We start from the raw sequence: 17,337 nt of genomic DNA, 5'->3' as shown, positions 1-17,337 counted from the left end.
ATCAGCCCCAGCTCCCACCCCACACATGGGAGTGTGTGGAGTTGAAGGGGGGAAAAAAACCCCCAAGGACCAAAGCACCTCCTGCAGCCCCAGACATGGATGGACCTGGTCATGCATTTCAAGTTTGAAACGGCAAAACCCCCCAAAAAATCACGCCAAACCACTTTGTTTCTCAACCAGGGGCCCCATCACTCCTAAAACCCCCAGGCACCTCAGCACAGCCGAAGAGCAGAGTCAGTAGAAACCTTTATTAAACACGAAGCTTAGAGGAACACAAGCTTATTAAATGGCAGTAAAAGTGAAAGTGCGTCTCCAGCCTGGCCCGGGGGGACCCCAGGACCCCCCTCTCCTCCCCTCCCCTCCCAGTGGCCTGGGGATGGGGAGACAGAGCTGAAAGGCTGAAAGGCTGCACAGGGAGGGGAAGAAAAGCCTGGAGACAGCGTTGGGTCCTTACCTGCAGAGATGCACTCCCTGGGACACCTCTGTGTCCCCTAAGGGGACAAGCCCATGGTCCCGGGGCCACCAGCCCCATCCAGCCCCGTCCCCCCTCCTGCAGCCACTGCCACAGCCGTGGCCTTGCCAGTCTCATTTTGGACATGAGCAAAGCCAGGATGTGCTGGCAAGGCCCCGGTGACCTCCTGCTCATTCCTGCCCCCTCCATGTCCTGGGAGAGCTCCCACACGCCATAAATAATAAATAAATACCCCATGCTCAGCCAGGCTATGGGCAGCTCCCCACACAGGGGGGACAGCCCTGACCCAGCACCCCCCACATCTCCACCACCCCCTTCCAGCAAAACAAACCCTCTCAGCACCCTCACTCTGCTGTACAGCCCCCCCCAAACCCCCATGGAAATGAAACGCTGTCCCCAGGGGACAATAATAAATTAATCAAATCTATACACAGGACTGCTTAAAGCTCTGGAATGGGCTCCTGGGGGGCTGCCCTGGGCAGTTCCCCCGTGACCAGGGCCCTGTGGGAGGGGTCCCCCGAGATGGGAACCCCATCCTGGCATCCCCCCTTGTGGGGCTGGAGCTGAGGATGCCACTGGCCCCCCGCCTGGCTGGGGGGTCTGGAGGGAGAAGAAAATATTGCAAAAAGGGGATGGGAGAGGAGCGGCGGGCGCTGCAGCCAGAGGGGCCGCCTGCCCTGCCCGCCCTGCCAGGGCTGCCCCCCTCGCCTGGCAGCTCCCCCGAGCACCTGGGCAGAGCTTCAGAAGTCCAAGGGGGTGAAGTCCCCAAAGTTGCAGTCGAAGAGCTCGCTGATGCCCTCGCCCTCCTCCAGCCCGAAGTGATAGTCCTGCGCCTGCGGCGGCGACAGGTTGATGAACTCATCGGCCAAGAAACCCGCCAAGTCCTCCCTGCTCTGCTCCAGGAGAATGTCCATGGAGGCCAGAGGTGACAGGCTCACCTCCTCCACCTTGCTGGGCAGTGTGCTTGTCCCTGGCAGCAGCGCTTCTGTGGGGATGGGAAACAGCTGTAAATCCCACAGAAGTTGCCAAATAAACCCCCCCAAAAAACCATTTTATAGGCTATGGAGAACCCAGTTGTTCCCACCTCCCTGCCTTGCTGGGGTGCCCAAGCACCATCCCAGCTACTTGCTTGTGCTGACAGCTACAAACACAGCCAGAGCCACCACATCACATGTGACATCACATGTGACATCACATCAACATCCCTGTCCCCAGCCCCACCTTGCTCTCCAGGAAGCAGTGGCATGTTCACATCCTGGGTGGGATGGAGGAGTGGGGAGGCTCTGGACTGTGAACACCTGGGAGATGAGTCCTCTGTGGAGGCTTTGAAGGGGCTCTTGACAGGGCTGCAGACCCCTGAGCTGTCCTCGGGGCAGAGGAAGACGTCGATGGGGCCCTGAGTGCTTCGCATGGAGACCTGGAAAGCCTGGGGAAGAGAGGAGAGAGGAGTGAGACAAGGAGGTGCAGGGATGCCCAGGGAGCACTGGGCTGTGCAGAGGGGTCAGAGGGTGACCCCAACTCACCTCTGCTGGGTCTGAGACCTGCAGCTGGGTCTCTGGGGGGGCTTTGATAACCATCACCATCTGCTCCGAGGGGTCCACGATGCTGCGGAGATCCTGGCAGGTCACATAGGCTGCGGTGGGGCGGGTCAAGGAGCAAACCCAGGGATCATTCCCTGCAGGGACCGCAGCCAGCCAGGCCCACCCCGGGGGCTCACCCACATCCCCCCACCCAGCCAGTCCCATCCCATAACAAAGGATATTGCTGGTTGGCGGGGTCCTCGGTGAGCAGGCGCAGCTGCACCGTGCACATCTGGATGAGCTCGTCCAGCTGCCTCTCGGCCGCCTGCAGCTCCCGCAGCTCCTTCTCCAGCAGCCGGTGCCGGCCGGGCGCTCCCACGGTGGCCTGGCTGCCCCTGGGGAGCACCGTGTCCGTCAGGAGCCAGACCCCACAGCTCCCTCTGGCCCCACCCAGGCCAGGCTACATCCCACCCCACACCCAGGGAATCAGCCTTGTCTGGATTTCCCGGTAGGGCACAGCCCTGGGGTCCATTCCCCGAGCCTGGATGCAGCCCCCCCGCTCCCTGGGATGACTTGGGGAGCCCGAGGGGGACTCGCAGTGTTGGTATTCCTGTTTTGCCTGCTCAGGAGCCACCTGCCACTGAGCACAGCCCTTCCACAGGGAGCCACCACTTGACCCGTGAGCAGATGCTCTGGTGACCCTGCTTTGAACTTCTCCACCCTGCTAAGACCCTGCTCTACCCTGAGCCTGGCCCAGACGGCCCTCCCAGCCCAGACACAGCCCCATGAGCCCAGCCAAGGGACATACAGCCACTGGATGTGGTTCTTAGATTTCTTGGTGATGAGCTGAATGCCCTCCAGGACATTGGTGATGTCGTAGATGCGCCTCTTCTGCACCTTCAGGACCTCGGCTGCCCAGTTGAGATCCACCACGCCATCAGGTGACTGGCTCAGGAGCTCCAGGAAGCGCTTGGTGGTGAGGTTCAGGGAGGTTTCATAGCGGGACTTCTCTCCAGGAGACTTTGCCCCTGCCAGCCACCGAGGACAAGTGTGATTTTAGCCACAAGGCTAGAGCTGAGAGGTCCCAAAACTCCCCCCATGCTTGCAGGTGGCTCATGCACCAGGGACCAGGACCGGCACCCCAAAACAAATGTGCTTTCTCAGGGCAATGGGGTGAGCTCCCCAAACCCTCCGCGGGAAGGATGCTGCAGGACCTGGCACAGGCTCTGACACCTGTGCTCCATCCTGACCACAAACTCAGCTGTGCCAGGCAGGGCTCAGGGGGGAGATAACAGAAGGTCCCCCGGGGACACTGCACCCACCCCATGCTGGCAGCTACAGCTCCACCCCACAGGGAGGGATGGAGCAGGTGTGGTGCCCAGCAGCTGGGTAGGACAACTATGTCACCAGCCCAGGGGACAGCAGCAGCTGTGGACAGTGGACAGAAAGAGGTCAGCCCCAGGAACAAACTGACATGAAGGAAAAGGAAGAAGCTGCCTGTGGGAGCTGAGTGGGGCAGCAGCACCCCTGCTCTGGGCTGGGCTGTCAAGGGGGGGCAGGAGGAGCAGTACCTTTAGCAGGGTTCCTGGCCTTGCCCCGGACCACCGGCAGGCTCTCTGCTATGTACTGGTGATCTGTCTCCAAGTTCAGCTTCCTCTTCACCTGCAAGGGATGGGGCCATCAGAGGGGCAGCGACCATCCCACTGGTCATGGAATGTGACCCGAGGGATCGCCCCAGGGTCACGGAGGCCCGGCAGGAAGGGACTGACAAGAGCAGCTCCGCGGCTGCCACGCACGCCAGCGGGGGAATGGGGGGCGTACCCCGTCGCGGGGGCCCCGCCAGGCTTGAGGAGCGCCCCAATAACGGCCGGCCGCAGGCCGCGGCGGGGGGAGGCAAAGCACGGCCCAATAGCGCCCGGGCCCTGCGGCTTCCGGAGCGGCAGCGGGGCAGGGGCCGGCGCGCGGCAGGTGCTGCGTGGCTACGGCCCCCTGCTTGTACGGAGGGCACGGCCGAAAACGGCCTGGCACGGAGCCAAGGGCGTGACATATGGCACAGCACGGGGCAGAGCAGGGAGCAGCACGGCCCGGCCCGGTTCGGTGTACAGCACGGCTCGCTATACAGCCCAGCTCGGTATCGCACGGCTCGCTATACAGCTCGGCCTGGTAAATAGCCCAGCTCGGTGTACAGCCGGCTTACAGCGGCACGGTCGGTAACCCAGCCGCTGCGAAGCGGCCAATACTTGCACGGCCCAGCAACACCGCCCGGTCCCCGCAGCCCCCGCCCGCCCACCGCCCCCCCGTCCCTCGCGGGGGTTACCGGCGGGCGGCCCAGCGGCGGCCGTCGGCGCGGCGCGGGGCGGGCGGGCCGCGGCGGGTGGCGAAGAGCAGGAGTGCGGTATCGGGTGGCCTGCCGCCGCGCCCGACGGGCTCCCTCGGCGGCGGCAGCGCGGAAGACGATGAGGAGGTGCGGGGAGGCGCTGCCCACAGCGCCGACCAGCCCCGCCGCCCGCCCGCCGCCGCCATGGCTCACATGGCAGCCGGTGGCCGCCGGGGCGGCGGCGGCGGCGGCGGGCAGGGCGCGGGCTGAGCGCGGGCCCCATGGCGGGCCCCGCGGGGCGCTCGCGCTCCGGCTCCAGCCCCGGCTGCAAATCCCAGCCGCGGCTCCGCCGTGCCCGCCGCTGTCTCGGCGCGCCGGCCGGCGCGCCTTTGCGCGCCAAATCACTTTTTGCCGCGAAAAAGCGCCGAGCCGCCCCGCGCCCGCCCATTTTGGCTGCGCCCCGGCGTGGCGGGGGCGGAGAGCGCGCCTCCATTGGCTGCGGCCCGGCGGGGCGGCGGCCGGATGGCCGCGCGCCCCCATGTGGCGGGCGGGGGGCCGCGCTGACAGCGGCCAAATCGGCGACGTCAGCGCCGGGGCGCGGACAATGGAGCGCGGCCCGGGGACGCGGGGGGGCGCCGCGTGGGTGCGGAGCGGGCGGGGCGGGGTGGGGTGGGGGTCCCCTCCCTTGTGTCCCCTTCTTGTGTCCCCTTCTTGTGTCCCATCCTTGTGCTCCCCGTGTCTCCTCTCGCGTCCCCTCTTGTGTGTCTCTCATATGCCCACCCTGTGCCCCTCGTGTGTGTCCCCCTTTTGTCCCCCCATGTGTTCCTGCCATGTGCCCACCCTGTGTCCCCCCGCGGATTCCCCGCTCCCAACCGGCCCTGGCCACTCCTGCTTTTCCCAGCCATGGGAAAGCCTCGGGCAGAGCCGGTCCCTCCCGGGCTGACGGGCTTCCGGCTGCGGGCACGGCCGTTCCCCGCTCCGGATGGCCCGGGAGGGCACCGGCACACACCCACAGCGAAGTTCGTACCGCTTGCCCCACCCTCGGGTAGCACTGGTGGCACACGGGGGGGGGTTGGGCTTTGCGGGCTATCCCTTTGTGTCCCCTTTCCCCAGGGGTGACCCCAGCCCGTGCAGAGATGAGCTCAGTGTTATTCCTCTCCCTCGTTAAAAGCACAACCCCGAGACTCCAGGCGAGGCTATCGGGAAGCCTGGAGGCTCTGACACTGTTCCAGGGGTCCGGCTCGCATGGAAAGCCTGGGATGCCGCAATCTGCTCTGTCCGTTTGCCGGGTGATTCACGGCATTCTGTGTTTCCAAACACCCACCAGCTGTGGATCTCGGCGGCTCCTGCAGCGCTCCTTGATAACCCCTTGCAGGGCAGCACGGAGGGAAAGCTCTGCTGGGAGCACAGCCCGCACTTGGCCGTGCCCGGAGCGATCCCTGGCCGTGGGACAGCGCGATCGGGGAGGGGCAGGGACAGAGGGGTGGCAGACGGGGCCGGGAGTGGCCCCATATGCTGGGAGGGATGATAGTCCGGCCCCAGACAGGCACAGGCGGCTCCCACCGCCGGTATCTGCTGCCTGCAGGACACCGATAACCCCCCTCTGCATGAGAAGGCAGAATTAAAAATGAAAAAAAAATACATCCTGCTATTAAAATAACCTAAAAAGCACTTAAAGATTAGACCTTTTGCAGGGCCCAGAGATGTTGAAGCTCGTGAGGGAAGTGTGGAGTGAGGGGGTCTCAGCCAGGCACCCAAAGCCCCTCTGAGCCGAGCCCAGGGTTTAACCCCTCTGTGCCCCCCAAAAGCTGCCCCACAGGTCCCCAGGGGGCCTCCTGGTGGAGCACAGTGACCCCCAACCCCTTGGTGCTGCCAGGCAGGGCTGTGGGCCAGTGCTGGCTCCCACCCCGGCCCTGCTGCCGCCCCTGACCTGCCCTGGATGAGGAGATGGGGTGTTTTTTCCAGCAGTGCGTGGGATGCAGGAGGCATTCCCAGGGCTGAATTAACTCCTGTGCTGCAGAGCAAATCCTGACATGCAGTGCCCCTGCTCCGGCCTAACAGGTTTCTGGCTTCAAAGGATTTTCTGCTGGATACTTTGGCAGTGGCTGTAATTCCCCCGAGGACTGTCAGTGCCGTGATTTCCCCGGATCCCCACATCCTTAAATACACCAGGAACATATTGCATGGCCGTGACCAATCACATCAGCTCGCTGTGCCTCATTTCTTCATCAGCAGAGAGCAAATGGAAACGCTGCCTTGCTTACAGGAAATTAATACAGTTAATTAACACTTGGCCCCTCTAATATTCCAGGGCCCGCTCTCCAGAGCCCTTCCACTGCAGTATCATCATTACCGTGATGCACAAGCAACAGTTAGACCAGATGTTTGCACACAGTTAATGCTTCTTCCATCTGGGGAGGGGGAGAAAAGGCAGCCCCAGCAGCCTGGCGGGAGCGCATGGCTGGCAGTGCCTTCCCCATCCCCGGGGAGCCCCAGCCAGGCGCTTCCTGGGCTGCAGCGGGGTTTGGGACACAGCTGCTGCACCAGCTGCTCCCGCTCCGCTCACAAAGGCTGGGTCCTCCCCTAATTCATGCGGGAGCTTATCCGGGGGGGCAGCAGCTCTGCCCCCTCTCCCCGGAGCTGCTTGGCTGCGCTGCAACTTCTCCAGGGCTTTCAGTGGCGCGAAAAAGGGCGGCTGTGGAGACAAATGAAAGGCGAACGCTGGCGGGAGAGGGACGGGCAGGGGCTTTCCTTGCATGTATATGAGGGGAAGCAGATGAATCCCGTCTCCTGCACAGCTGCAGCCTCCCCCCGGCCTCGCCAGCCCCGCTAAGGAGTGCAGACGTGCTCCCGAGATTAGCTGTCTGCCGGGTGCTGCACGCAGATAAAGCCCTGTCTCCACGGTCACACTTGGTCCTGGAGAGGATCAGGAAGGATGTTTGGACAGTTTGTACCACAACAGGATTTACCCCACCACAGTCCCTGAGTTTGGGTGGGTTTGGCTGCCCTGCACGCTGGGGTGGACGCAGGTCAAGGGGTGTCTGCTGGTCTCTGCATGGATAGAAAAATGTGGAGCAGGGCTGCAGGTGGAGCCAGAGCTGGTGCCATGGAAAATCATGTCCTGGCAGCAGGAGCAGGCAGGATGCAAACCTACATCCCTGTGCTCAGTTAAGTGTAGCATGTGGGTGTCCCAGGAACACATTTACTGTCCTTGTCATCGCAGTTGGTTGGTCCTGTCTTCAGCAGTTCCCACATGGAGTGTGCTGAGCTGTCACATGGAATGATTGCAGCAGGGCTTCTCCCAGGCTCTCCTGCCAATGCTCCTGTTCCCAGTGCTTTGATTTGTTCCCATGAGGGTGCAGCTCTCAGCACAAGAGGCCCTGGAGACCTCACTGCAGAGGGGACAGACAGCTGGGGAAAGCCCAGAGCCCCCCAGTTCTGTCCTGACCTCACCCGCTCACCTGTTCTTGCTCCATGCTCCACCACCTGAGCCATTGCCTTTGTCCTACAGGAACCAAAGCGATTTTCTGGTAGCACAAATTACCTAGAGTATCTAAGCTTGCTTGTGGCAGAAGGACAGCATCCCTGGCTAAGGTGTCTCCTCCTAGAGCCCAGTCCCAAGAGCCAGGAACTGCCTATTCCCTTGCATTGTTTACAGATGACTACACCAGCTACTCTCTTGGATGCTGGGCACAACAGACTCAGCAGTGTTAGTTCCTCCTCTCATAGGATGGCATCTGTTATCAGAGCTCACACCAATCCATGGAGTCTTTCAGTGGAAGCAACAGGGGCACAGAGCTCATTCACCCCCCACTCTGCTCTTCACACCCAAACAGGACAATTTTGTCCCAGCCTGTGTGAGGCAGAGCAGTACAAACACACACTTCCCAGCCCCATGGCTAAAAGCCACTCCATTCCACAGAGCTCTTCCATTTCCTTCACTCAAGCCTTGTGGAGGAATGGAGAGGCTGAAGTGCTTCTTGGGAGTCATCAAGGAGTAATTTGGGAACATACCCCTTGATGTTGCCTTCTGTGCTTCAGCTTCTACTCAGCTCTAGTGACAAAGCAGCCCAAGTTCCCTTCCCAGAAGGCTCAGAGCACGGTCACTGGAACTGGGAACCCAAAAAGCAGGTGAAGAGTCAGAGCAAAACCTGTAGGTGACTCAGAGCTTCACCGGGAGCAGAAGAGGAGCTCAGACAGAGTGTGATGCTTTGTGAGGAGCTAAAAAATCACTTCAAGGCAGGACTGGCATCAATTTGAGGGTGTTAATTTGGCTTCTCACAGGCACAAAGCAGCTACAAAGCAGGAGCTTTTGTCTTACAGACACTCAGTGCTCCCCTGGCAAGAGGGACCTCCTTCCCCTGCCTGTGCCATCCATAGGGAGCTCCTCACACAGGGATTGCTTCATCCCCACTCCCATAGCAGTTACCTTTACAGCTTGGAAGAAGCAGTGAGATCACCCACACACATCCTTATTTTCCATATTTGTGTAGGTCCCTATTTTATCTGAGGGGCAGACCAGGTACAACCTCGTGCCCAGTGCCCTGTACCTGTGCCCTGCTCTGGCAGAGGGTCCTGCCACAGGCTCCTGCCCCAAAGAGGAGTGTTTGGTAAGGGATGACAGCCACCCCAATTTGTTCCTGCAGTTGGCATCCTTATCCCAGCCAGCGTTGCAGGAGGTAAATCTGAATGTGTGGTCAATGCTGGTAACACAGGAGCAAAAGTGATGCCAAAAATGCACCTCATGCATTGCTCTTCTACATACAGGACCAGAGACACGCAATAATCAAGCATCACTTCATATATTTTAGCTTAATAATGATGACAGTAAAAACACCCACCAAAAATTAGGGTTTTTTATTCTTATAGAAAGCATGGTATTGTAATATTCAAAGAGTGATTATACAGATAAAATCCACATAAGAAATCAATTCAGAGTAGACAGAGCTACATCAACAACACACTGCCCCCTCTTTTGCATGTTTTAAAACCAAAAACTGAGATATTCCTACAAGCATTTTGATCAGTGTCATACAAGTTACCTGAGTTTATAACTTTATTCTACACCATCAGAAAATCAGGGCTTGGATTACACAGCAATTGTGAGCACAAATTATATGCCAAAAAGAGAGGTAATAATACTTGTATTAGAGAGCTTTTAATTTGCTTTTCTCCTTTCCTCATCACCAGGGACAGATGAAAATTCTTCTAAGCAAAGAAAAAAGTTACCTCTTCCAACAATCTGGAACGAACACACAGGTTGACAATTCAAGATTAGCACCCCTGAAACATTAACAGTGGCAGACAGACATTATGCCTTATTTTCCCTCCCCCTCCTTATCTGCTGGATTTCAAAAGCAGCATCAGAAAACACATTCTGCTCAGGTTGGCACGAGCCAGGAACACAAACACAACCTGAGCAATAGGAAGCAGCACAGGGCTCAGGGTATTATCCAAAGGTCACATTTGTGCTGATGCAGTGAAAATCAGTTGGAATCCCAGGAGTTTCTCCTGTGTGAGGGTATCTCCACAGGGTTCTGGTCACTCCACAAGCTCAGTGTGCACAGGGGGTCATGGGGGTCCCCATGGATGCCTGGCTTGGCTCTCTTTCACAAGCCAGGGATCATCCCTGCATTTCCACCCACACCCAACCTGGTCTAAAGCAGAGCTTTGATCTATTCTACCAGGGCAAGGAAGTCTCACAGCACTGACATCAAAGCTCTTCTGCAGCCTCTCCACCCTGACCAGGTTGCCCAGAGAAGCTGTGGCTGCCCCATCCCTGGAAGTGTCCAAAGGCCAGGTTGGACAGGGCTTGGAGCAACCTGGGCTAGTGGAAGGTGTCCCTGCCCAGGGCAGGGAGTTGGAGTAGATATTTAATGTCCCTTCCAACTCAAACCATTCCATGATTCTATGACACCTGTCCTGAACATGGACATTTATCTGGTTATTGTTGTCATGCTACAAACACAGGCTCACACCTTTTCAAGGGATTCTCTGTGGCACTTATTGGACAAGCACAGGCTTTCCTTTCAGAAATGCACTCCCCTTAGCTGACAGGATCAAACACAGCACAGAAAACCTTAGCTAACCCAAATGTCAGGCACCCATTTAATTTTCACCTTTGTTAAATAATGTAATTGTCCCGGAAATGGTTCTCCAGCCATCCTGAGAGCCAGCACCAGTACACAACGTGTCCTCCAAAGGGAAGGGAAGCACAGTGGGTATGCCAGGGCAGCAGGCAGCATCAGTAAACAACCCCGAGCCTGCTTTGTTCCTCCATAAAATAAATGATTAATAGCTCAGGATAGTCAGCCTGCTTGAGAAGCTCAGGCTTGCTGAAAACTTTTGATCAGTTTGATTCATTAACCTTTAAAACTGCCTCTAAAAGAGGCTTAAAATCTGAAGAAGTATCATTTTAAACATTACTTTTATCCAGTAATCCTAATTTTTTATGAACTGAGCTAAGATTGAGACACTCTGCTCCTCTTTAGAGACACTCAGCATAAGCCAGGTGTCAAAGAAGAAATAACAGGAGAAAATAAACTGGTGTAGACAAACAAACCCATGTTCATCTTAAAATTCAAAACCAGTCAGGGCTGGGGGTGGGGGGGAGAAAATGGCATTTCTTTGTGATCCTTAAGCACTTGGCTGATTCGCAGGTGGCTTCCCAACTGTCTCTTTATTTCTCCTAGTTTTAATGCTAATAAAAAAAGGAACCCAAACAGGGGGCTCAACTCCCCACACAATGCCCTGGGGGAGGGCAGGGAGTGTAACTTACGTATCCCAAAAGTCTGACTCAGACAAATTACTTCTAGTTCACTTCCCTACTACACGCCCGCATTGTTCCGACACCTTGGCGGCAGAAGGGGCTCATCCCCAGCTATCTGGTCCCAGGGACAGCACTGGGGGCTGATGTCATTAAGGAGCTGTTCCAATTGCTTCCCTGGGGAAAGCAGTGACTTGCAGCTTAACGTCCTGCCCCCGGCCCAGCGGGAACACCAACGGTCCCAGCGCCCGGCTGGGCAGGCAGGGACAGGGATGGCAGCTGCTTCCTGGGGCTCCAGTGCAGATGGCTGGAGGCTGGGGCACAGTGTGCTCGCAAAGTGAGACTGGGGGGACGTTCCCAGGAGAAAAAGGGTGTTTCTTTGAGCCAGTGACACAGTCGCTGCTGCCAGGTTGATCCTGTAAACTGGGTATTGGCTCGGATTCACCTTCCAGAGAGCGCAGACTCTACGTCTGGGTACAAAGGACAGGCCACTTGTCCTTCAGAACTTCAGCAGCAGCCACTCGGTTGCAGTGCTACAACTACTAGCAAAAGGAAATCATTTCGCCCTCTAAGGGAATCACAAGCCTTTCTCAGAGGAAGAAAACACCAGCTACAAATGAAACGAGATTAAAAACTTCTCACGGAACCAGCCCCGTGCCATCTCTGGCTGCAACAATTACACACGGTCAAGGATTTGTGAGTCTAATAGTTTTAGAGAGAAATTCCCAAGCCACAGCTGTCAGGTTGTGGAAGGGTTTTCTGAAATCCCATCAAAGCTTGGAGGAATTCAGCAATATTAGCAGAATACAAATGTTCTCATTTGGAACAACACTGAGGCTTCTGACAGGAAAATCGTGATGCTTCAGCTACCCAGCAAATAAAGATGTTTATAAAGGAGTCAGACCTGATCTGTAGCTTCAGTAGTTTTTCTGTATCTGAATCTTTAAGCTTATCTATGCCAAGAAAAATATTTAACCACAAAGAAACAAACCCAATTCCTGACTTTTATAACTTTCCTGGGGTCTGATTAAATGCTGATTAATGTTCCAATTGAAGTATTTAGTCCAGACTGTAATAGCAGGTGAAACTAGGAGTTAAAGGTACCTCAGACAGTTATTATGGCAAAGAAGTATCTTGTTTTTTGGACACCATGTACAATCAGGGGTTTGCATGGCACAAGCTCAAAGAAAAGTGGGAAGACAAAAAATAAAGCAGCACTCTGAATATGCATAAGAGTAACAAAACAGTTTAGGAGGACAAGGAAAAATCACTTAAGAAGAAATTGGGAATTTTTTTCTACTCAGAAGCCACCTGAAGTTCAATGTACTGTTTCAGTTGTACCTTTGCATAGGACAAATTGCCAGAGCCTGGAAGGTAAAGAGAGTTCAAAACATGATGAAAACAGCATCAGCACGATTATGCAATGACATGAGCAGCTCAGGAACAAGCAAATGGACACAGGGAGAGCAAACAAAACAGTCCCAGCCAAGCCAAAAGGGAACAGGGAACTTAATGACTCCCTTGGAAACTTCACCACATCAAACCAGTGCGTCAGGAATTATCTGAATGCACATCATCGAGTGAACCGTGTAGTGTCATATGGCAGTGTATTAACAGCTTGAATTTATTAATTTAATTTTAAAGCAGTTTTTGTGCTTTCTCAGTTGTTTAGTCAATCTTCTGCTACAGCCCAGGGTGTGCTGCACCATCCTGGGGCTCAGCAGTTTTAAGAGTCACTCATACATTCATCCATGGCCTCAACCTGGCTCAGCAGCAAACCTGCACAAACTACAGGTACATTCCAATTTGATTACAGCCAACCCCTGCCACTCCTGTGGAGGGCAGATCCTGGCCCTAAGAGAAACCCATGTGTGCCTTCCCCCAAAATAAAAGTGCCTTTTCAAAGCTCAGTGTGAGATCTGAGGGCGGGAACACGCCCCGGCCTGTTTGCAGAGGAGCCCAAGTTGCATAACTGATTTTGGTATTTAGTTCAAGCAGCTTTTAAAAACTTTACAAGTAAGTTTAAAATAATTACAAGGTATTAATTAGTGCACTTTGCAGAGGCACAGATTCAGCCCAAGTGCATGGGAGAAACTGAGCAAAAATAGTCCTGCCAAGCATGATTTACCAGGCTTGTACAAGACAATCTTAACAGTTTTATTCTCAAATATTTTATTGTCTCCCAGAGGGAAAGGTCCAGATAAACTCTCTCAAGGAGCACACAACTTGTAATGTGTCCTTGTAACAGTTTAAGCAGGATTTCCAGCCATCCACAGCAATGAAAAAATAACATCCCTGCTTTCATGATGTCCCCCACTCCCACCACACCACGGTGAGCACAGCAGCACAGAGAAAAAACACTTGTGAGCATTCAGGTGAGCCCTAAAACATGTTTTCATACTCTCCACTTACTGTCAGGCTGTCTCTTTATAAGTTATATTTAGTTTCTTAAAAAACAATACCCAGAAAACCCCAAACCCAAACACAGAGGGGAAAAAAAGGCCTCTTAAAAAAGACTGCAGCAGGTTTCTGTGGGGTGTGCGTTTCTGCAGACAGTTTCTGTGGGGTGTTTACTTGCTCTAAACAGAGCCAAGAGACTAATCAGAACATTTTGGCCAGGATACAAGAGGCAACTCTGCTTGATAGATGTTAATTTAAAAAATCCCAGGTCAAGAGCAACAGAATAACCTTTTCCCCTCAGCTGCCCAGAGGTCCCATCCCATCCAAAGGTGCTTTGCAGGGAAGCACCTACTTGCTGTCTGTCCTTTTGTTGTAAAGGAGGAAGTCAGACAGGTCGTGCCACACCTCACTGTCCTCGTACAGGTAGGTCATGGAGGACTGCAGGGAGGGCTGCAGAGTCTCTCTGTGGTACTCAAAGAGCCACAGCACTGTCCCCCACACCAGGGCAGCCACGAGGGGGAAGGGATCCTGCTTGGGCTGTGGGATGTAGCCCTTCTCCACAGCCAGCCGGGACAGGCCGAACAGGATCCGGGACAGCAGGTACATGATGATCTGCAGGGGAGAAACCCAGAGAGCTTTGGGTGAGCAGCCTGAGCTCACACAGCAGCCAGGCTAAGCTGAGCTCACACAGCAGCCAGGCTAAGCTGAGCTCACACAGCAGCCAGGCTAAGCTGAGCTCACACAGCAGCCAGGCTGAGATTCAGAAGCCATAATCCACCCGAGAGGGGCGGGAGCGATTCACCCGACTTAAAAGCAAACAGGCTGTGGTTCACACACCAACAGTCTGTAAAACCACAAGTGTTTGTTGTCTTCTCTGCATCCTCGAAGTCCTGCTTCTCTGCTGCTGCTCTAATTCAGCAATTGACAAGTTAAACTTGATGCAACACATCTTGGCAGTTGCACAAACTTTTCTTTGCTCAGTTAATGCCACCTCAGAATAGACCCAGAGCAGCTCTGTTCACCTGCCAAGCAGATCTGAACTCAGGAGCCTGGACACAGCTAAAACCAGGCTCAAGAACACTCTGGACTAATCTGCATCTCTGTGTTTTAGTCATTAATCTGTGACTGTGTGTTAAGAACCAGCTTTAACTCCAGTGTCCCCTGAGCAGCTTTTGTCAGTGTAACCTGTTTAGTTGTCCCAGAATATTCTGAGTTGGAAGGGACCCACAAGGATCATCAAAGTCCAACTCCTTGTCAGTTTAACCAGTTTAGTTCAGTGAAGCTCAGTAACTGATCATGTTCCACACTCACAGCACTCAGATTCAAGGGTTTAACCCTGCAATGGGCAGACCAGGAGCAGAGTCAGTGACCACAGCTCAGGCAACAGCTGGGATAACCCAAAAGCTTTGGATCACCTGCCTGCCTCCCTAGGAATTCAGTGCAGCTCTGAAGGTAAATCTGAGCTTTTAGCACTCCAACTGCTCATGGAGGGACACAACCACCTCTGGGACTGGAGTGCAGAGCAGGCAAAACAAGAATCTGTGCAAAGAACATGATATAAGAGTAATTGCTGCACGGTCAGAACCGCCTGGAACAAGCCACCAACCACTTCCTGGCACACTTGCTGTTTTTCCTGGTCAAAGAAACTTCCAGCGAGTGCATTTACCTGGCTGTTGATGGGATTGTTCTCACCAAACACCAGCCAGCCCCCAATGCAGGCTGCAAGGAAAGCATGGAATGGGATTTTCTTCCCCTGCAGGCGGGACTGTGCTGCCATGAGCCCCTTGTAGGTGAAGACGAAGTAGGCCAAGTTCCGGGAGTGGGCGTAGGTGGCCTGAGCAATGGCCTTCAGCTTCTCCCTCAAACTGAAGAAAAGGAACAGACAATTAGGAGAGGGAAAAGGCACGACCCCTGCACTCAACTCAGCCTGGTCACTACACCCCTCACCTACACTGACAGCTTGGGCAGCCCGCGGAATATCTTGTGAGGGAGGAGAAATCCCCTCACCTCTGATCCCCAAATCAGAGCACAGAGTGCAGACTGTACCTCTGTCTCATTCTCTGAACAGTCAAACAGTCCTTTTTTTAAAATTTTTGCCTAAATGCAAACCTCTGGCATGAGCAGAGAAAGCCACAACGTGCTCTGCTCTACTCTAGGTTACCATATTTCCATGGGAGCAGAGCACTGCTGTTGGCATCTTCTAATTCCTCCCCTATCCACTGGTCCTCACCAACCACCCTATGAGCAGTTAACTCCCCCCAACTATGTATATTTGTGTGTGCTTCACTAATAGAGCAGGCTCAACCACGGCTCACGTACGTTTCTTCTTTTTAAAACCCCTGGAAACATGAAAAAGAGACAGCTGGAGTGAAAACATTCTAAGCAGTGACGGAAAAAAAGCAAGAATTAGGGCCTGTACCTTCCGCTCTTGAACAGGAAAGTCATCACCAGGGCATGAGGGGCACGGATTTTGGCTCCATAGCTGCAAGAGCAGACAGACACTTCAGAGTTTTTGCATTATACTACGAAATAATTGTGTTGCTATTCTGACAGATTAAAGACGTTATTTAACAAATATATATTACTTTCAAGCCGACCCAGCAGCAGCAGCACAACAAACCGGGAGGAGCCCAGCCCCAGGGGGAAGAGCACACACACCACAGCGAACCAGGCCCAAAGGAGACCCCAAAACCAGTTAAAACCACCCCGACGGCAGCTGAGAGAGGCGGAACAACCTCCCTCGTACCCCCCCCACCGCATCCCCGGCCTCCGCACAGCCCGGGCTGGGCCGATACCCCAGGCACCCCAGGGGCCCAGCACTCACACGGCGCCGTTGCGGAAGCCCTTGATGACAGCGAGCGCGGCATGGTAGCGGCGCTGCTGCAGGAGCTTGTTGGCGGCGCGGAGCAGAGCGCGTAGCGGACCATCCCCACCCGCCATGGCCCCGCGGCCATTTGGCACCCCGCCACCTTGCCGCTTCCGGGGCCGCGCCCCGGCCCGCCGCGCCCATTAGGCTGCTCCGCCTGTCCATCACCGCGGATGCGCCATCTCAACCGTCATTGGCGCGGGAGCGCCCGCCCGGTAGCCAATGAGCGCCGCGCATGTGTTCCCGCACCCTCTCCCTGTGGTGCGTGAGGGCCCGGCCCGGCATCCCCGGTCATGGCGCGGGGGTCGCGGCGGGGCCTGGCGGGGCGGGGGCAGCCCGCGACGCGGTGCCTGGCCCAGTTTCTCCGCGGGCTGTAGCGGCGGCACCGAGTTAAACGCTCCTTCCCTCCCAAAACCAGCGGCCGGGGCGCCTCCGCCCCTCCCGCGCTGAGGGCGCGTTGCGGGGCGGATGGGCGCCCCCTGGGGCGGCGCGGCCGCTCCCGCGCCGCTCCAAGGATGGCGCAGGCGATCTTCGAGGCGCTGGAGGGTAACGGGGCCGGCGCCGGGGCCGCGCCGGCACCCGCGGGCTGCGGACCCCCGGCGCCCCCCGAGCTCCCGCTGCCCGGCGCTGCCGCCGCGAGGGCGGGGGGACGCGGGCGGGGCGCCCCGCAGCCCCGGGCCCGGCCGCGGCGTGGGGGCGGCTCCCGGCAGCCCCGGCTGTGCCCCGCGCTCCCGCGGCAGGGGACGGCGCGCAGCCCCGCCCGCAGCCCCCGCCGCAGCCCGGGCATCCCCGTTTGCCCTGCTCCCTGCCGTGTCCCTGCCACCTCCGGACCCCCGGCCCGGTGCCACCTCCTGCCTGTGCGCCGAGACATGCCCGCACTGCCCATCCCTGTGCCCTGTGCTCCGGGTAGCCCTCGTTGGCCACGGACGCTGTGCACCTCAGCCCCTCCCTGCCCCAGGGCCCGATACCGCGAGGCACACCGTCCCATCCCATCGC

General features: G+C 56.4%; 2 protein-coding genes across 2 annotated transcripts; both read right to left on the bottom strand.

Moving 5' to 3' along the window:
* Positions 1-229: 229 nt before the first annotated feature.
* E2F1 (E2F transcription factor 1) lies at positions 230-3,660 on the bottom strand (the record flags this gene model as incomplete). The annotated part of the gene is made up of 6 exons (XM_018085674.2): positions 230-1,457; positions 1,694-1,898; positions 1,996-2,110; positions 2,235-2,387; positions 2,801-3,020; positions 3,564-3,660. Coding segments are annotated over 6 exons (1,035 nt in total), but the record flags the coding sequence as incomplete, so codon positions are not given.
* A 5,485-nt stretch (positions 3,661-9,145) lies between these two features.
* On the bottom strand, positions 9,146-16,416 carry PXMP4 (peroxisomal membrane protein 4). Its single transcript, XM_018085687.2, has 4 exons — positions 16,300-16,416; positions 15,895-15,957; positions 15,142-15,340; positions 9,146-14,087 (listed from the first exon to the last, which is right to left on the bottom strand). Exons 1-4 carry the CDS (start codon positions 16,413-16,415, stop codon positions 13,824-13,826), a joined length of 642 nt encoding a protein of 213 aa, XP_017941176.1. The 5' UTR covers position 16,416; the 3' UTR covers positions 9,146-13,823.
* Between the last annotated feature and the right edge of the window lie 921 nt (positions 16,417-17,337).

The sequence above is a fragment of the Manacus vitellinus genome, unplaced genomic scaffold (assembly GCF_001715985.3).
Source record: "Manacus vitellinus isolate BGI_N305 unplaced genomic scaffold, ASM171598v3 scaffold_85_pilon, whole genome shotgun sequence".
Taxonomy (NCBI): domain Eukaryota; kingdom Metazoa; phylum Chordata; class Aves; order Passeriformes; family Pipridae; genus Manacus; species Manacus vitellinus.
The sequence above is the reverse complement of the archived record's forward strand: the minus strand, read 5'-3'. Positions and strand labels throughout refer to the sequence as shown.

What these genes read in the sequence shown, in the direction of transcription:
- PXMP4 (XM_018085687.2), bottom strand. Translation starts at nt 16,415, where the DNA reads ATGGCGGGTGGGGATGGTCCGCTACGCGCTCTGCTCCGCGCCGCCAAC. An exon ending in GGCTTCCGCAACGGCGCCGT is followed by an intron (nt 15,958 to 16,299) that starts GTGAGTGCTGGG and finishes CTGCTCTTGCAG; the next exon opens with CTATGGAGCCAAAATCCGTG. An exon ending in TTCCTGTTCAAGAGCGGAAG is followed by an intron (nt 15,341 to 15,894) that starts GTACAGGCCCTA and finishes CCTTTTCTTCAG; the next exon opens with TTTGAGGGAGAAGCTGAAGG.